General features: G+C 41.7%; 2 protein-coding genes across 4 annotated transcripts in view; both read right to left on the reverse strand.

Annotated features, from left to right (window-relative positions):
* Positions 1-1,626: 1,626 nt before the first annotated feature.
* Positions 1,627-7,966, reverse strand: LOC118426929. The gene is made up of 11 exons (XM_035836560.1): positions 7,786-7,966; positions 7,397-7,483; positions 6,632-6,877; positions 6,074-6,144; positions 5,283-5,423; positions 4,325-4,555; positions 3,700-3,894; positions 3,251-3,469; positions 2,791-3,018; positions 2,368-2,542; positions 1,627-1,854 (listed from the first exon to the last, which is right to left on the reverse strand). The coding sequence occupies exons 1-11, from the start codon at positions 7,906-7,908 to the stop codon at positions 1,627-1,629; spliced, it is 1,944 nt and encodes a 647-aa protein (XP_035692453.1). The 5' UTR covers positions 7,909-7,966.
* Positions 7,967-16,115: 8,149 nt separating this feature from the next.
* Positions 16,116-18,768, reverse strand: part of LOC118428166 — a 29,454-nt gene continuing 26,801 nt past the window's right edge. For 2 of the 3 annotated variants that reach the window (XM_035838157.1, XM_035838158.1), the window contains one exon: positions 16,116-16,831. In XM_035838157.1, the coding sequence (XP_035694050.1) occupies positions 16,604-16,831 (228 nt within the window). In that variant the 3' untranslated portion in view covers positions 16,116-16,603. The remainder of the gene's footprint in view (positions 16,832-18,768) is intronic. The other variant, XM_035838159.1, reaches the window with a different exon arrangement.

Consider the following 18,768-nt stretch of genomic DNA (forward strand, 5'->3'; position numbering starts at 1 on the left):
CCCTACGGTGCCTTAGAAATAGTATCAAAGCTAGCAAAGGAGTAAGCCGACCAAAGGGAGATAGCCGGCTAAGGGAGTCAAACGGGCACCGGAGTGCCTTGCCAGCTTTGATACTATTTCTAAGGCACCGTAGGGTCTGCTTGGAGACTATCAAAGAGCGCTCACAGATAGATGTGCAAAAGTTAGGTGTGACAGGTCCTTCGGTGTAATATAACCAGCTGCTGCCGCGCTGCGTGCCTGCGAAGCTGGTGTGTTATGCCGAAGGGTGGTTATACCGGCTATATAGATACAGATACAGAAAGTTACGACTCATCCCTTATTATCTTCTACAACTCCGTGGCCCACCACAGAGCCAATTATTGCTCTCTAGGGAATTAAGTAGTTTTTACTTCAATGATATGCCTGAACAAATCTTGTATCATGATGTAACTGAACACACAAACACACACATATCACACAAACAGACAGACATACACACACACAAAACACACCACCCGCACCACACACATGAAAACATCAAACCTTCTTGGCAAAGGCAATCAAAGACAGACCAGAGTTTCTCCTTCCGGGCCATAATACCCTCAATACTGTCCACTTTATTCTGTCCTCTGGCAACAACATAAACTTACTGTGTTCCAGTAAGTCATTCTTAAATAGCACTGTCTTTAAAATTCTATATAAAAGATATACTCTTTGGTCAATATACATGTAAAAAATCCCACCCAAACCTGTCCGGTCCAATGACATTTAACAACTTTTGCGTATACATTGCCTGTAGTACTCTCCTCTGATTTTTAAAATACATTTTACATTTACATACACATAGCATTTTACCCACAGTGTCTCATCATATCCCAGCAAGGGACAAACTTAAGCCTGGAGTCAATGCTAATGCCTTGCACATTGATTTTTTTTTCATATTTCATCTTTATATACACATGAACAGAGCCTGTCTGTTTTCTCACTCTCCCATAAAGGGACCTGGAGCCATTATTGGCTCAAACAGTACACCTGATAAAATTCTCTTTTTTTTTCACATTTCATATTTATATACTGTACACATAAAACATTCATCCCGTATTCTTACAGGCTTTTACCCAAGAAATTCTTGGGACTAATAGCTCATAGAACGATCTTCATTTGACACATCCTTGAAAAATATTGACTTGACCTGACTCCAGTGTGTCCTTCCATCCCTGGATGGTGTTTTGACACTTGATACAGACAATTTCTACCATTTTGTCTTGATGAATACACACTCAGACTACATTACTTAAAATTCATGGTTCACCCCTATCATAGATACGGTTATGTCCCATACCATGTTTCAAAGGGGAAAATTTCACACTATTGGGTAAGGCAAAAAGCTGTGAGGGTGCCCCAACGTGTGTTAACCTGAGAGACCAAAATGCTGAGCTTGCCAGAATGGCACAAGATCATTATTTACAAGGGTTGAGAACTTAAAATTCTTCATTGCTCTGCTGCCCCTAGCTAAGGATGTTTCAGAGCAATTTTTATCCCCTAACCAATCTACTGCAATACCTTAGCTTTTAGGACTTCCCATCCTCAACACAATATTATAACATTAACATTTCTCTATAAATAGCTTAAGGTCAGTGTCGCTCCCTAGCCAGCGCGGCGGGTCAGCCTCCTCCAACCCTTCCTGAGTTTGGACCGCACCCACTTCTTCGCCCTGCAGTACTTTCCGTGCTTCTTCTCGGCACTGCCCTGACCAGGCTCCGTGTTGTCATGGCCGGAGACGTCGTGGTCGTCCTTCAGGGTCTCCTCCAGCAGCAGCAGCTCCACCTGCTTGTCGTCGATCACCTCAGCAGTTTCCACGGCAACTCCCAGCTCCTGGGATCAAATGATGAATTCATATGGTAAACCGTAATGTATAGGAAATTGTATATAATGTTTTTGCATTCACAGCTGTTAGCCAATCAGAGAACAGCCTAAATCTATTCTTTAGGTAAAGCCAATTCCCTGATTTGTCTGACAGCTTTTTAGAGACTATACCTACAAACGTGGAGACCTCAGCCCAGCTTAACAGAGCCTCAGTTCCAAGGAACAATGTACATACATCGTATATAATACAGGCTGCAGCACAAAGCTCTGCATAGGAGAATGTGTCTGAAGATGTTGTGTAGCAGGAATCCTTCGAATTGACTATACAATACAAGCCAATTAATTGCACCATGGATTATCGCACAATTGTTAATTGCACAGAATCACCAAATCCCAAACCAGTACGGTCCAGCTGGATGACTTTGCTTTGTTGCACCAACCACGAAAATGTTGCCAAAATGAGGTGTGCAATTGAGAGGCTTCTACTGTATTTGGCACACTCAACATGTACAGTCAACTTACAGAGGTCTTGGAGGTGGCCACAGCCAGCATGCATGCAGCGTCCGCTGCAGTCCTCTCCTCAACAATGCAGGATGCATCAGTCATGTTGGAGATGGCGTCCAGAGAGCAGAGTGAGCGGGTGCTGGCCGTCTCCATCCAGGTGTTGGCATCGTCAGCCACGCCCATGCCCACGTCCCTGTGGAAAAGTGTCAAGAAATTTGAACTAGATGCAACAAAGTGAACGATCTTATTCTATCAGAGGGTCTTAATGTCATTGAGTAATAATGGGAGGGACCCATGGGAAGGACCTGGCAATGTTTAACAGTAAATTGGGGAGGATGGCAATGCTTGATGATAAATTGATGCTAAGTTTGGGCACAATATTAATTGGTGGAACTCAGCTGAGAACGGCTCTTTGTTGAAAACCAAATGGGCTTCACCTACCAAGCAATACCGCCCTCCATCTCCTTCTTCTCCAGCTCATCTGGTCCCTCGTAGATGATGTACGACAGGTCGCTCACGGCGGGAGTTGCAAGCTTCGCAGCGGCGACGGACAAGCCAGACACAGCATCCTCCGAGTGGACCAAGCTCGAGCTCACCGTACGCGTTTCCATCGCTGTGATGTCATCACCTGCAGCCGCATCCTTCTCTGCATCAACCACAGCAAACTCCCTTTGGAGAAATGTCAAGAAATTTTTCATGAAGATGATTGCAATGTCTCCAATTAAGGCCAAGACTCTCCAAGAATCTCATCTCGTTCATCAGAAAATCTAATCTTCGTGTTGAGGTGTTGCCAAAGCAAGACACTGTAATTGTGCCCCATGAATAGTTTCATCAGCTTTCAAAGGATTGGTACATAAATGAAAAATACAGCTTTGTTGCAAACCAAATGGGCTTTACTTACCTAGCAACATCACTGTCCTTCTTGTTCTTCTCCAGGTTCTCTGGCCCTTCGTAGATGACATAAGACAGGTCGCTCATGGCAGGAGTTGCCAGCTTTGCAGCATCGACGTACAAGCCAGACACGGCATCCTTGGGGTAGACCAAGCTCGTGCTCACCGTTTCCTTCACGGCGATGTCATCACCTGCTGCCACATCTGCCACATCAACCACAGCTGGCTCCCTTTGGAGAAATGTCAAAAAAGTTTTCATGAAGATGATTGCAATGTCTCCAAGGCCAGGACTCTCCAAGAATCTCATCTCGTTCATCAGAAAATCTGATCTTCAAGTTAAGGTGTTGCCAAAGCAAGACACTGTAATTGTGCTCCATGAATAGTTTCATCAGCTTTCACAGGATTGGTACATAAATGAAAAATACAGCTCTTTGTTGCAAACCAAATGGGCTGTACCTACCCAGCAACATCACTCTCCTTCTCTTTCTTCTCCAGGTCCTCTGGCCCTTCATAGATGACATAAGCCAGGTCGCTCATGGCAGGAGTTGCCAGCTTTGCAGCATCAATGGACAAGCCAGACTCGGCATCCTTGGGGCAGACCGTGCTCGAGCTCACCATTTCCACCACCTTGTCTGCATCAACCACAGCTGGTTTCCTTTGTAGAAATGTCAAAAAAGTTTACATGAAGATGATTACAATCAAAGCCGGGCTCTCCATGAATCTCATAACATTCATAAAAAAATCTAACCTGGTATCCAGCCGTAATATAGCTCCCGAGTCTCTTATCTCCTCTTTGCGTAATTGCAAAGAGGAGAGAAGAGACTTGGGAGCTATATTACGGCTGGATAACAGGCTGCAAAAAATCTGATCTTCATGACATAAAAATGTACTAGTACTATTTTACTTAATTGCGCTAAAATAGCTCCCTACATCTCATGGAAAATGGCTTACTCATTAAGGTGTTGCCAAAGGTAGTCACTGTAATTGTGCTCCATAGACAAAATTTAGTTTAATCGGCTTTCATAGGATTGGTACATAAATAGAAAATACAGCTCTTTGTTGCAAACCAAATGGGTTTTACCTACCCATCAACATCACTCTCCTTCCCTTTCTTCTCCAGGTCCTCTGGCCTCAGGACATAGGACAGGTCGCTCATGGCAGCAGTCGGCATTGCGGCGTTCTTCTCGCGTGCCGAGACAGACATGCCGGAGACGGCGTCCTGGGAGCCGACTGAGCTCGTGCTCACGGTCTCCATCACGGTGATGTCATCACCAGCGGCCATCTTCTTGTCTGTACCAACCACAGTTTTGGGGACCCTTTGGAAAAATGTCAAGAAAGTTTTTCATGAAGATAGTTGCAATGAAAGCAGGGTTGTCTCCAGAACCCATCTTTCTGTCCCGGGGTGGAAATTTTTTTTTGTTTTTTTTTTTATTGGGTTTTCAAATAAACAAAAACAAAGAAGGGTTGGGGGACCATCCAACAAAATGACAGCAAAAATAACAAAAGTGATTTCAATATAGCCATAACAATAATGAACTTAGATTAAAAAAATAATGTTGTGACAGATGAGAACCTCACCCTGTTCATATAAAAAATCTGAAAATCAAAAATTAATATAGGTACAAAAATTTTAATCGAATAAAATTTCGTCTTTTTCTATGCAATCCTTCAACAATCAATCATGGTTAAAGGTTTTTAATGCCTGGCTGCAATAAACTCTCCTCCCCAAATGAGAGAGAACAGAAATTTCCAGAGCAGCCTTGAACCGAGTACTTCACCTATTTAGTCAATTGGTCCAACTTGCTGAAGCTCAATGTTTCTGACTTAGAAAAAAGAGAATTACTGCTACAGTGAGCATACAGTGTAGTTCACTACCTGTGAAGTGAGTTGCACTGAGCAAACTTGTCAAAAAAAATCTTAATCTGGAGGCAGCCCTGAATGGGAACTTGAAACAAAAGACAAAGGTTCACAAAATAAAACCGCTGCAAACTCAAGATTAACAGCATCACATTACAAGATTTACAGCATCACATTAGCACATACCTGACGTGATCGTGGCGCTTTCCTGCAATGGGTACCCGAAGCTGTACCTGGGTCCACTTGACTTTATCCATCACCCTCTTGTGCTTGCGCAGCACCTTTGCGTTCTTCTTTTCCAGCTTAAGCAGCTCCTTATAGAGTCCGCTGTAGGAAAAACAGATTATTTGTAGTAAATGCTGTGGATAGCGTGCATATAATATAGGCCCTGCCTCTGGAACTAGAAGCTGTGAGTTCAATTCCGCCTTGGCGCTCACCTGACATGCACCCTACAGAAAAGAGTTGCAGTCCTTAAGATAAGGGCACAACCCTAAACTCCGTCCTAACGGCTGCAGCCCTCACCAGAAGTGTGCATGTCGGGTAAGCAACAACCGCCAAGATTAGAAAAACTCCCAACCTCCTGATCCAGAGGCAGGGTTGCTAACCACTAGACTATGTATATTATGCTACTTGAACTCCTTATGATGAGGAATGGCACAATTGAGACTCGATGCTACAGACAGATTTGCATATATTTTTAGATGCCACAACAACCATAGTGCAAAGATAAGGCAAATACAATGTATATCAAAGACTGCTTTGCTATTAGAAAGAAAAATGAAAATCATGATTAGCCCAACTCAATTGTAACACTACTGGTATATCAAAGACTTGTATTAGCCCTTCTTGTTATGTTAATTAGGATGTTAAGTCTTATTGTATAGAACTATTTTGTACTTTGTGTAATAGTCGTTGCCATACATTGTACCATGTACAAATGTCGAGCAATAAAGTTCATCATCATCATTGTTGCACACCTGCTGGCCTTGTCCACTTTCTTCATCTCCTTCCTCCTCTGCACCAGGGAGGCCAACACATCACCCTGTGCCTTTTACAAGGAGAAAGGAAAAAATTAGCCTGATTGAATCTCGCTTATAGCAGCCCGCCCAACATTGGCCGGCCAGTTACAGCCCTGGACAGCAGAGTTTGTGTTACACTGACTAGGAAAAAATGTACGAATAGCAAACATCATAGTTGAGGACTAATGCCTTAAGTAGAGTAGAATTATGTCTTTTAAATGGGCTGTAAGCAATGGAAATAGTCATTTTTGGCCAACAATCATTTTTTGTAACTCATTGTCTCTTCATTTCTCTTTGGGAAAGAAATAACAACTGTTTAGTAGTAACTTTGTCACCACCATACAAGACCAACTTGATGTATGTTTTGAACTTCTTTTACTGTTTTTTTATTTTTATATTTGGAAAATCATTCTACTTTCATGGACAACATTACTCTTTGTAACAGCCTGATGATGCCATACACCACAGTCACCCATGTAAGACAAAATCAGCATGATAAAGTAAAGGTTCTGTTACCTCGCTGCCTTTCTTAATCGGCATAATGCTGGCAAGCTTCTCATGTGGCTTCAAGGAGATGTAGTCGCTCATGCTTGGGATGTGGTTCAGAGACAGCCGCCTCTGGCCAGGGGATGATCGCAGCTCGGTGGTCTTATCGAGAAACTCCTTTGCATCATAGTACACATCCTCGATGACCTCATCCGAGGCATCGTAGAACAACTCCTTCTCAACTGTCTTCACATTGGTCTGCTCAGCAGGGCTTGGCTGGAGAATGATTACATTAATGCTTAAAATCAGCACCTCATGAAAGAAAACATAATACCTGTGTAACTGGGTAAAATTTCTTCTGGACAACTAAAGAACCAATCTAAAGTAAAACTTGGAATGTATATTGCAAGTAAGGCTGGTAAATATTCCAGTCCTCCTTGAGCATACTGTCTAGTGCTAAATGTACCTTGATTCAAATAAAAGCCTATTAGTAACAGTTCACATTATCAAGATTTACAAGAACATAAAGTGACATACCTCTAGCCTAGTACAATCTGCCGAAGTGACCACTGGCTCAATACTTTCGTTCACTCCGTGGTTTGACTAAGCAAGCAAAAGTATTGAGCCAGCGGTCCCTATGGAGGATGGTACTCAGGCTAGCATACTTTGTAAATTGTGCAACGTTAGGCAGCAAGTTAGGGTTGGGTTGGTAAATCTTACTGTTTAATGCTGCTGTTTGTTTCTAAGCTACAATCAATATTATAATCAGACCAACACTGAATGAGAAGTAGCTACCTTGGCCTTCCCATCTTTAGTCCTATCTCCAGCTCCACTTATCAGCTCCGCTGACTGTGCCACCAGGGGCACCCTCTTCCAGAACCTCTGCATAAAGAACAAAATAGTATTTAAAATCCATAAAGACAATAATGCACTCATCTATCATACATAAAAATGTCATACATAAATGTCGTCTATGAAATTATAAATGTAAGATCAAACATAATTCTGAATAAAGTTTCAAACGTCAAAATGTCATACAAAATATCATCAATTAAAGATCGAACATAATTTTGAATAAATTTTCAAATACAAATTATGCAAGATACTAGTATGCTAAATATTGATTGATATTCCAGAAGATATAAAATGCTACAGATTCTTAAGAAACTTTGAAGTAAACTTACGGAGAAACTGATGCCCTTCCTCCACTGCTCGCTGTACCCAGCCGGTCGAGAGGCGGGGACGCGGGGCAAGCTCGAGCGTCCGGCCTCTGACTGGGCCTTCCTCATTTTGCTGACTGTATCCATGGTTCAATGAATCAACTACAACGAAATAGAAAAAATTTGATCACAAGAATACAAGGGCATACAGCTAAGGACAGATAAAAAAAGGGGTTATAAAAAGGCAAGATGTTTCTCTAAATAGTACAAACTACAAATTACTGTAAATGCAGAAACTTTCGCGGTGGTTTCATGTTTGCGGTTTTTGTGGTGGCCGCTTCACCACGAACTTGAAACCACCATGAACATTTTTCCATGGCAATATGAGACTACAGTGCATGGTTCAAACTTAAAACCATGCGAAAACTTCGGAAAAGTCCTTTTTCCGGCTACCGCAAAATTAAATCCCTGCAAACTTAAATGCATTTACTGTACTTGACAGGAACTGCAGAAATCAAAGCTTAAATAGGTAAACATCTGATTAAAGAATCAGTGTAATAGCTCAATTGGTAACAGTGATCACCGTAGGATTTTGGGTTCACAGGTTCAACCCAAGCCAGGTCTTTTAAAATCTTTATTAACCAAACGTTAACATCGTTATCTTTAGCATCCATTCTTTCTCAACTTCTAAAATATTGAACCTTAGGAAGTAATGAAAGTCTTATATCTGCACCATTACAGGATTACACTGTAGGGTTAGGGTTGATCACATGATGAAGTGGACTGTTATTCGTAGAATTATCAAAGAAACATCCAGGCAATATGGCCAAAAAATCGTCTTGACTGGAACATCCAGTCATTATAACACACACAAAAATATTTTTATGGATACAAGTGTCCTATCCGCTATCGATACTGCCAAAGAATTGTTATTGAGAGAAACAGGCATCCTGTCATCAGCCTCGCCGATAGAAAACAGACACGCCCCCCTCCCCACACAGCGCCTAACAGAGTCGTCCTCGTTTCTACATCGTGTACTAGAAACATTTTCCCTCAGCTCCGGTACTGCGTAGCATCTCTCCACGTGTTGCCAGGGTGTTATCATGAGGGACATCATCTCCTTGTGGTGTTCAGGGCAATCTCTTCGAGGTGGCGAGCCAGTTTTCCCCCCGAAAACGTCCTGAACTTTCCCACTGCACAGCGCGTGTTGAGTTCTAACCCGTGACCCCTGTCCTTGGGTACTTTGGACTGTTACATTTTAGAGAGGGAGGCAAAATTTAGACGTCCACCTCTAAATTTACCGTTTCGGTACTTTCTTTCATTCATACATATTTCTTTGGTTCCAAAAGTTTTATCTAATTCCGTAAATTTAAGTTTTTTTACTCTACTCTTAGGTTGAAAGTAGGCCTCGCTCACTGTTTAGCTAAGTTCACCCCCCTCTTACTAAGTTGTGATCAACAAACATTACGGTAACTTCTAACGTTACTCACTAACTTAAAAGTCGTGTTTAGTTTCTTATAACAATCAAGACTGCAATCTTTGGAGCTACTGTCTCCTACTACAGGTCTGAGACGTCAAGTTCATCTTGCCCCAATCAATGTTGCGGAAACTTTTCAACAGCCAGTGGAGGGTTTCAGTAAACATCACCCGAACCAAAAATAAAGTTCAAGATAACGTCAACTGTTGAGCAAGAACAATGTGACAAGAAGTCTACTTTGTTTAGTCAATTTCACCGAAGTTTCAATAACTTGAGTGAGTTTGGAAAGGTACGTCAAGGACTGAAAGGACCTCCTTGGTTACGACGACGATTTGGAGACACCTTTTTCATGACAACAGTCACTGATTTTGCGGCTGGAAACAACGTCTAGTCTATCATAACGAAAATAAGTCCTCATTGAGAAAATCCTACCTTTATATCGGTTGACGACGCAGTTAAACCTCGAAAATAATGCTACCAAGAGAAAGCGCGCAAAAACACGATCTTTGGGTAACTCTCGTTCGAAGTAGAATGCACTGGGGGCATTGTGACGTTATTGCATTGTTGCGCGTATTTATGTCACAATGAGTGATTCGGAAGTGACTCTATGACGGTGATGCCATTATATTTCCCAGAAAGCAATGCGGGGCTAGCTTGATCTGTGTTACAATCAGTGTTGTTCAGCAAGACTTTCCGGGTTTTTTGCTGGGTCTTTCCGTAAAGATAACGTTATGACTCATCCCTTTATATCTTCTACAATCCCATGGCCCATTACAGAGCCAATTGTTGCTCTTTACGGTGAGATAGTGGGCGACAAAAATATGACGAAAGGGTCTCGAGGGACTGGGTTTGAGTTCAAATTTCTCATAATCTGCTGCAAACACACGATTGATACTAGCATGGCTCAAAAGCGTAAGAAGTGATGTGTTCTTGGTGCAAAATGGTTTTGGGCCCGAGAATCACTTCCTTGTATATCTACGTGTTGAAATTGATTCGCCCGTTGACCCAGAGTCACCGTCCATATGCGTTCTGTGAGCCGTGTTGATATGCCTCGCGCGCCGGGTTATTGTAAAAATCTCAGTGTTGTACTCAGCCCGAATGAGTCCTTACGGTATGTCCGATATAAAACGGTATAGTAAAGCCGCGATGCGTTATATCAGCCTGAAAAATGGTTCCCCGTTCTTGGAAGGGGTTTAATAAATCACGAGGAACTATTTTTGAAAGCTGGACCGCAGTTAGAAGTCATGTAATTACGCCTGAAAGTTGACCAATTTTCAGGGTTTTAGCGGTGCGTTTCGCTATTGTATTAGAGATGAGTTACGCACTGCATGGGGTTTTCCGATATACCGGGTTATACTTAGGACAAGGATCAACTGCTTCCGTGTCAACCATACCAATAGTGTAGTGTTGTTGCACTATCACCTAAGTCGGTGATATGGCAGTCACTTTAACACATTTAATGGATTACTGTACTCTTGCGGTTGTTTTTCAGATCATACTACAATATAGAGGCTTTTCGTTATGAGGGAGGTTTATACGGAATACGGATAGACCAGTGCCATACTACAGGTGTGTAAAAAAAAGTGACACTCTGCAGCTGTGCCAATGTCGAAGCTTTCCCGGCTATCAAGGCAAGTTTATACGGAAGGAACAGAGACTTTCTACAATAAAGATTAGCACAGTTCTTGTCCTGTCGAGATTTTACGTTACTAAGGGAAGTGTATTCAGATACAAATGTGCCATACTAGTGACGTGTGTCAAAAAAAATTGACACAGTTGTGCCAATGCCGAAGATTCGCGTTCTTAAGACAGGCTTGTATGGATCAAACAGAGACTTTCTACATGTGTATCATATAGAATGAAACTGTTCTTGTCCTGTCGGGATTTTACGTTTTTGAGGGAGGTTTATGCGGATAGAACAGTGCCATACTACAGGTGTATCAAATATTTGACAGATTTGTGCGAATGCCGAACATTTGCGTTCTGAAGGGAGGTTTATACGGATGAAACAGAAACTTTCTACATGTGTATCATATAGAATGACACTTTTGTCCTGTTGAGATGTTACGTTATTAAGGGAGTTTTATACGGATAGAACAGTGCCATGCTACAGGTGTGTCAAAACAAATTGACACAGTTGCGCCAATGCCGAAAATTTCCGTTCTTAAGAGAGGTTTGTACGGATGAAACAGAGACTATTCACATGTGTATCATATAGAATGACACTGTTCTTTTCCTGTCGGGATTTTACGTTTTTGAGGAAGGTTTGTTCAAATAGAACAGTGCCATACTACAGCTGTGTCAAACAAATTGACACAGTTGCGCCAATGGCGAAGATTTCCGTTCTTAAGAGATGTTTGTACGGATGAAACAGAGACTTTCTACATGTGTATCATATCAAATTTTTTCGACACCAACTTGGGAAATGGTTAACACCATCAATTTCGACTTTGGATACAAAAAGTAAAGTCGTATCTCAAAATAAACCCCCCACCCCACTCAAAAAACTAATTTGTATTATATGCTATAGGGAACAGCCGTGTAACTGCCGAACAACGTGTGCAAGGACTACCAAACTTGTTGACTTCTCCTTAAATTTACTTGGCAACAAGCTTAAGATAATAAAATACGTTTATGATATTTTGTGTTGCCAAATTCAGTTAGAACCGGTTTGAAGTTAGAACCAGTTAGAACCGGTTTGAACCAGTGAGAACCAGTGATAACCAGTTTGAACCGGTCAGAACCAGTAAGAACCGGTCAGAACCGGTCAGAACCAGTTTGAACCAGTTTGAACCGGTCAGAACCAGTTTGAACCGGTCAGAACCAGTTAGAACCGGTCAGAACCGGTCAGAACCAGTTTGAACCGGTCTGAACCAGTTACAACCGGTCAGAACCAGTTAGAACCGGGCAGAACCAGTCTGAACCAGTTAGAACCGGTCAGAACCAGTTAGAACCGGTCAGAACCGGTCTGAACCAGTTAGAACCGGTTTGAATCAGTTAGAACCGGTTTGAACCAGTTCGAACTGGTCAGAACCAGTTAGAACAGGACAGAATCAGTTTGAACCGGTTTGAACCAGTAAGAACCGGTTTGAACCAGTTAGAACTGGTTTGAACCAGTTTGAACCAGTCAGAACCGGTTTGAACCGTCAGAACCAGTTTGAACCGGTCAGAACCAGTTTGAACCGGTCAGACCAGTCAGGACCAGTTTGAACTGGCCAGAGCCGGTTTGAACCGGTTTGAACCAGTTAGAATCGGTTAGAACCGGTCACAACCAGTTAGAACCGGTCAGAACCAATTAGAACCGGTCAGAACCAGTTACAACCGGTCAGAACCAGTCAAAACCAGTTCGAACCGGTCAGAACCAGTTAGAACCGGTCTGAACCAGTTAGAACCGGTCAGAACCGGTCAGAACCAGTTAGAACCGGTCAGAACCGGTCTGAACCAGTTTCAACCGGTCAGAACCAGTTAGAACCTGTCAGAACCGGTTTGAACTAGTTAGAACCGGTTTGAACCAGTTAGAACCGGCCAGAACCAGTTTGAACCGGTTAGAACCGGTTTGAACTAGGGGGGTCGATCAATGGCAAAGTTAAACTTTTTCGACACCCACTTTTTGGTTACTTTTTGGTAGACTTTGGATACAAAAGTAAAGTCGTATCTCAAAATTAACCCCCCATCCCACCCAAAAAAACTAATTTGCTTTATATGCAATAGGGAACAGCCATATGGTGATTCATAGGAATACTTGCCGTCATGTAACTGCCGAACGACGTGAGCTAGGACTACCAAACTTGTTGACTTCTCCTTAAATTTACTTGACAACAAGTTTAAGATAATAAAATAAGTTAATGATATTTTGTGTTGCCATGGCAACAGGTTGCTGACAGGCATAGTTTACAAAATTCTCTGATTTCGGCGTAAACATTAAGGTTTCATGGTTTTCTTGGTAAACACTCTTGTTTCCAATAGCATTAACATCTTATAAAATATCATGTAGCATTCATGATTAAATATTCATAATCTATGCTAATTTGATGACGTAATTGGTCAAAATCCAAGATGGCAGCCCATGTCATAAGCGAAATGGTACAATAGGTTATTATCACTCGAATTTTGCCACTACTTTGTAGTTTTTACTAAATACTTTCCTATGGATATTTGTAGTCCGTTCTTATTGTATTTTGTGGTTACATGTCGAAAATAATGCAACTTAAAACATCTAAGTTTGACAATCCAAGATGAGGTTTCTCAAAGGATAGCTAAGATAGATTTCAAATTTGACACCAGTAGTGCCCATAATATGCACATTTGTGAAATATGGCACATTACATGTGGTCATTCTTTTAAATCTAGAAGTCTTTGCCATTGCCTACACCTTTTCCTAGTAGTATACAATAGATCTATTTTCCATGTAAAATGTTATGTCTTAGTTACTTTTTCTGCTTTCAAAACAGCCACAAACGACATTTTTGCTCCCAAATTGCACATTGAGCCAAAATCAGAATATAACTTTTCCTGGAAAGGTGTACATGTTATTTGCATCAAAAGTTTTCTGTTTTTTTTTTTTTACTTTGAAAGTAAAACTGCTAGTAAGATAGTTAATTATGTAAATATATGTAGATTACATCCCTGCCGTTACGGTACTGCCTTTTTGGGCTACTCTCACTGTCATTTGTGTGCCCAAACTCTTGTTGTGTACTACTCAGTGGATGAAAGGTCTTACTTTGAAAATGTTTGTACATTTCCAATGTTCTTGTCCTGTTGAGATTTTACGTTATTGAGGGAGGTTTATTCGGATAGAACAGTGCCATACTACAGGTGTGTAAAAACAAATTGACACAGTTGCCCCAATGCTTAAGATTTGCGTTCTGATGGGAGATTTATACGGATGGAACAGCGACTTTCTACATGTGTATCATATAGTATTACACTGTTATTTTCCTGTCGAGATTTTACGTTATTGAGGGAGGTTTATGCGGATAGAACAGTGTATCATATAGTATTACACAATTTACACTGTTATTTTCCTGTCGAGATTTTACGTTATTAAGGGAGTTTTATTCGGCTAGAACAGTACCATACTACAGGTGTGTCAAAACAAGTTGACACAGTTGCGCAAATGCCAAAGATTTGCGTTCTTAAGAGAGGTTTGTACGGATGAAACAGAGACTATTCACATGTGTATCATATAGAATGACACTGTTCTTGTCCTGTCGGGATTTTACGTTATTAAGGGAGGTTTATTCGGATAGAACAGTGCCATTCTACAGGTGTGTCAAAAAAATTGACACAGTTGCCCCAATGCTTAAGATTTGCGTTCTGAAGGGAGATTTATACGAATGGAACAGCAACTTTCTACATGTGTATCATATAGTATTACACTGTTATTTTCCTGTCGAGATTTTACGTTATTGAGGGAGGTTTATGCGGATAGAACAGTGCCATACTACAGCTGTGTCAAAACAAATTGACACAGTTGCGCCAATGCCGAAGATTTGCGTTCTGAAGGGAGGTTTATACGGATGGAACAGCAACTTTCTACATGTGTATCATATGGTATTACACTGTTCTTGTCCTGTCGAGATTTGACGTTATTGAGGGAGGTTTATGCGGATAGAACAGTGCCATACTACAGCTGTGTCAAAACAAATTGACACAGTCGCGCCAATGCCGAAGATTCCGTCTTAAGGGAGGAATGGATGGAACAGCGACTTTCTACATGTGTATCATATAGAATGACACTGTTCTTGTTCTGTCGACATTTTATGTTATTGAGGGAGGTTTATGCGGATTCTATCCGAATAAACCTCCCTTAATAACGTAAAATCCCGACAGGACAAGAACAGTGTCATTCTATATTATACACATGTGAACAGTCTCTGTTTCATCCGTACAAACCTGTCTTAAGAACGGAAATCTTCGGCATTGGCGCGACTAAGACACACACACACACACACACACACATACCAAGGACCTCCTTGCACACACATATTGCACACACACACAAACACACACACAAAACACACACACCACCACCACCACCACTACACACACAAAAAACATCAGACCTTCTGGCAAAGGCAATCAAAGACAGACCAGAGTTTTTTCGTTCCGGGCCATAATACCCTAAAAAATCTCTTTATTCTCTGTCTTCTGCCAACAGCAGAAAATTACCAACTTCCTGACATAATATGCAATAATCTTTTTTCTTTTTTATACATATGTGCAAACATGAAATCAGTGTCTACAGTGTCTTTACTGTTCCAGAGATAATAGTTCTATGTTTAAAAGTGGAGCAGATAGCAGCACCAGATACATGTCATTTTAAAATAGTACCATCTTTAAAATTCTTTATAAAATATACTCTTTGTTCACATGGAAATGTATTATAAAAATGGTCAACATGTAAAAAATCCCACCCAAACCTGTCTGGTCCCATAACATTCAATCATTTCTGCAGCATACCAGCTTGTAGTACTCCTCATTGGTTTTTAAAAATACTTTTTAAAAACACATTTTTTACATATACATAAAAGTTTACCCACAGTGCTAATGAGCTGTGTCTCATTATATCCCAACAAGGGACAAGCCTGGAGACAATGCTAATGCCTTGCACTTTTTTTGGTACATTGATTTTTTTTTTTTTGTATTTTAACTTTAAATACACTGATACTCATCTACATAAACAGAACCTGCCTGTTGTCTCACGCTCTCCCATTAAGGGACCTGGAGCCATTATTGGCCCAAACTGTACACCTGATAGATTTCTTCTTTTTTTTTTTTACATTACACATTTATATACATATAAAACATTCATCCTGTATTCTTACAGGCTTTTACCCAAGAAATTCTGGAGACTGATGATATACATGTTACACATCCTTAAAAAAATACTTTTCAGATCTGGGCTTAACCAGTGACTCCAGTGTCTGCCCTTCCATCCCTGGGTAGTGTTTTGACACTCAATACGGACAGTTTCAACCATTTTGTCCCCTGAGGGATAAATATTGAAACTACATGCTATTCAAACCCATGGTTCACACCTACCATAGATACAGTTTTTTCCCATACCATGTTTCAGAGGGTACAATATCACACAATTGGGTAAGGCAAAAAGCTGTGAGGGTGCCAAACCTATCGTGTGTTAACCTGAGAGACCAAAATGCTGAGCTTGCCAGAATGGCACAAGACCATTATTTACAAGGGTTGAGAACTTAAAATTCTTCATTGCTCTGCTGCCCCTAGGTTAAAGGATGTTTCAGAGCAATTTTCATCCCCTAACCCATCTACTGCAAGCTTTCAGAACTTATCCACCACATTATTAACATTAATATTCCTGTATAGATATCTTAAGGTCAGTGTCCCTCCCTAGCCAGCGCGGCGGGTCAGACTCCTCCAGCCCTTTCTGAGCTTGGAGCGAACCCACTTCTTTGCCCTGCAGTACTTTCCGTGCTTCTTCTCGGCGCCGCCCTGAGCAGGCTCCGTGTTGTCAAGACCGGAGATGTCGAGACCGCCCTCCAGGGTCCTCTCCAGCAGCAACAGCTCTGCCTGCTGCTTGTCAGTCACCGCTGTGGCCTCCATGGCAACTCCCAGCTCCTGGGATCAGATGATGCATTAATACAATAAATCATAATGTATATGAAATTGTATTATATTGTTTTTGCATTCACAGCTGTTAGCCAATCAGAGAACCGCCTAAATCTTTTCTTTTGGTAAAGCCAATTCCCTGATTTGTCTGACAGCTTGTTAGAGACTATACCTACAAAATTGGAGACCTCAGCCGAGTTTAGCAGAGCCTTCCCAAGGATTATATCATACCCGACATAAGGGCTGTGGGGAAAGCTGGATAACTTTGCTTTGTTGTATCACCTGGATAATTGCGTGAAATATACTGGCAAATGAGGTGTGCATTTAAGCGGCTTCTACTGTATTTGGTACATTACACGTACAGTTTACTTACAGAGTGTGCTGTCTTGGAGGTGGCCACTGCCAGCATGCATGCAGCGTCCGCTGCAGTCCTCTCCTCAACAATGCAGGATGCATCAGTCATGTTGGAGATGGCATCCAGAGAGCAGAGTGAACGGGTGCTGGCCGTCTCCATCCAGGTGTTGGCATCGTCAGCCACGCTCATGCCCACGTCCCTGTGGAAAAGTGTCAAGAAATTTGAACTAGATGCAACAAAGTGAACGATCTTATTCTATCAGAGGGTCTCTGAGCAAACTCCCTTTGGAGAAATGTCAAGAAATTTTTCATGAAGATGATTGCAATGTCTCCAATTAAGGCCAAGACTCTCCAAGAATCTCGTCTCGTTCATCAGAAAATCTGATCTTCGTGTTGAGGTGTTGCCAAAGCAAGACACTGTAATTGTGCTCCATGAATAGTTTCATCAGCTTTCAAAGGATTGGTACATAAATGAAAAATACAGCTCTTTGTTGCAAACCAAATGGGCTTTACTTACCTAGCAGCATCACTGTCCTTCTTGTTCTTCTCCAGGTTCTCTGGCCCTTCGTAGATTACATAAGACAGGTCGCTCATGGCAGGAGTTGCCAGCTTTGCAGCATCGACGGACAAGCCAGACTCGGCATCCTTGGGGCAGACCGTGCTCGAGCTCACCGTTTCCACCACCTTGTCTGCATCAACCACAGCTGGTTTCCTTTGTAGAAATGTCAAAAAAGTTTTCATGAAGATGATTACAATCAAAGCAGGGCTCTCCCTGAATCTCATCCCATTCATAAAAAAATCTAGCCTGGCATCCAGCCGTAATATAGCTCCCGAGTCTCTTATCTCCTCTTTGCGTAATTGCAAGAAGAGACTTGGGAGCTATATTACGGCTGGATACCAGGCTGCAAAAAATCTGATCTTCATGACATAAAAATGTACTATTTTACTTAATTGCGCTAAAATAGCTCCCTACATCTCATGGAAAATGGCTTACTCATTGAGGTGTTGCCAAAGGTAGTCCGTGTAATTGTGCTCCATAGATAAAATTTAGCTTTCATAGGATTGGTACATAAATGGAAAATACAGCTCTTTGTTTGCAACCAAATGGGCTTTACCTACCCAGCAACATCACTGTCCTTCCCCTTCTCAAGGTCCTCTGGCTGGTAGATGACATAGGACAAGTCACTCATGGCGGCAGTCGGCATTGCGGCGTTCTTCTCGCGTGCCGAGACAGACATGCCGGAGACAGCGTCCTGGGAGCCGACTGAGCTCGTGCTCACGGTCTCCATCACGGTGATGTCATCACCAGCAGCCATCTCCTTGTCAGTACCAACCGCAGTTTTTGGAACCCTTTGGAAAAATGTCAAGAAAGTTTTCATGAACTTGATTGCAATGACAGCAGGGTTGTCTCCAGAACCCATCTCTCTGTCCCGGGGTGGAAATTTGCTTGTTGGGACAGACAAATACCTCACCCTGTTCATATAAAAAATCTGAAAATCAAAAATTAATATTGGTACCAAAATTTCAATTAAATAAAATTTCGCCTTTTTCTGTGTAATCCCTCAACAATTAACCATGGTAAAAGGTTTTCA

The sequence above is a fragment of the Branchiostoma floridae genome, chromosome 12, assembly GCF_000003815.2.
Source record: "Branchiostoma floridae strain S238N-H82 chromosome 12, Bfl_VNyyK, whole genome shotgun sequence".
Lineage (NCBI taxonomy): Eukaryota > Metazoa > Chordata > Leptocardii > Amphioxiformes > Branchiostomatidae > Branchiostoma > Branchiostoma floridae.

Bases quoted from the DNA above. Each gene is read 5' to 3' on its own strand.
- LOC118426929 (XM_035836560.1), bottom strand. From the start codon at position 7,908: ATGGATACAGTCAGCAAAATGAGGAAGGCCCAGTCAGAGGCCGGACGC. The intron at 5,424-6,073 runs GTGTGCAACAAT...TTTTTCCTACAG, and splicing joins AAAGTGGACAAGGCCAGCAG to CGGACTCTATAAGGAGCTGC. The intron at 4,556-5,282 runs GTATGTGCTAAT...ATTTTTCCAAAG, and splicing joins AAGCGCCACGATCACGTCAG to GGTCCCCAAAACTGTGGTTG.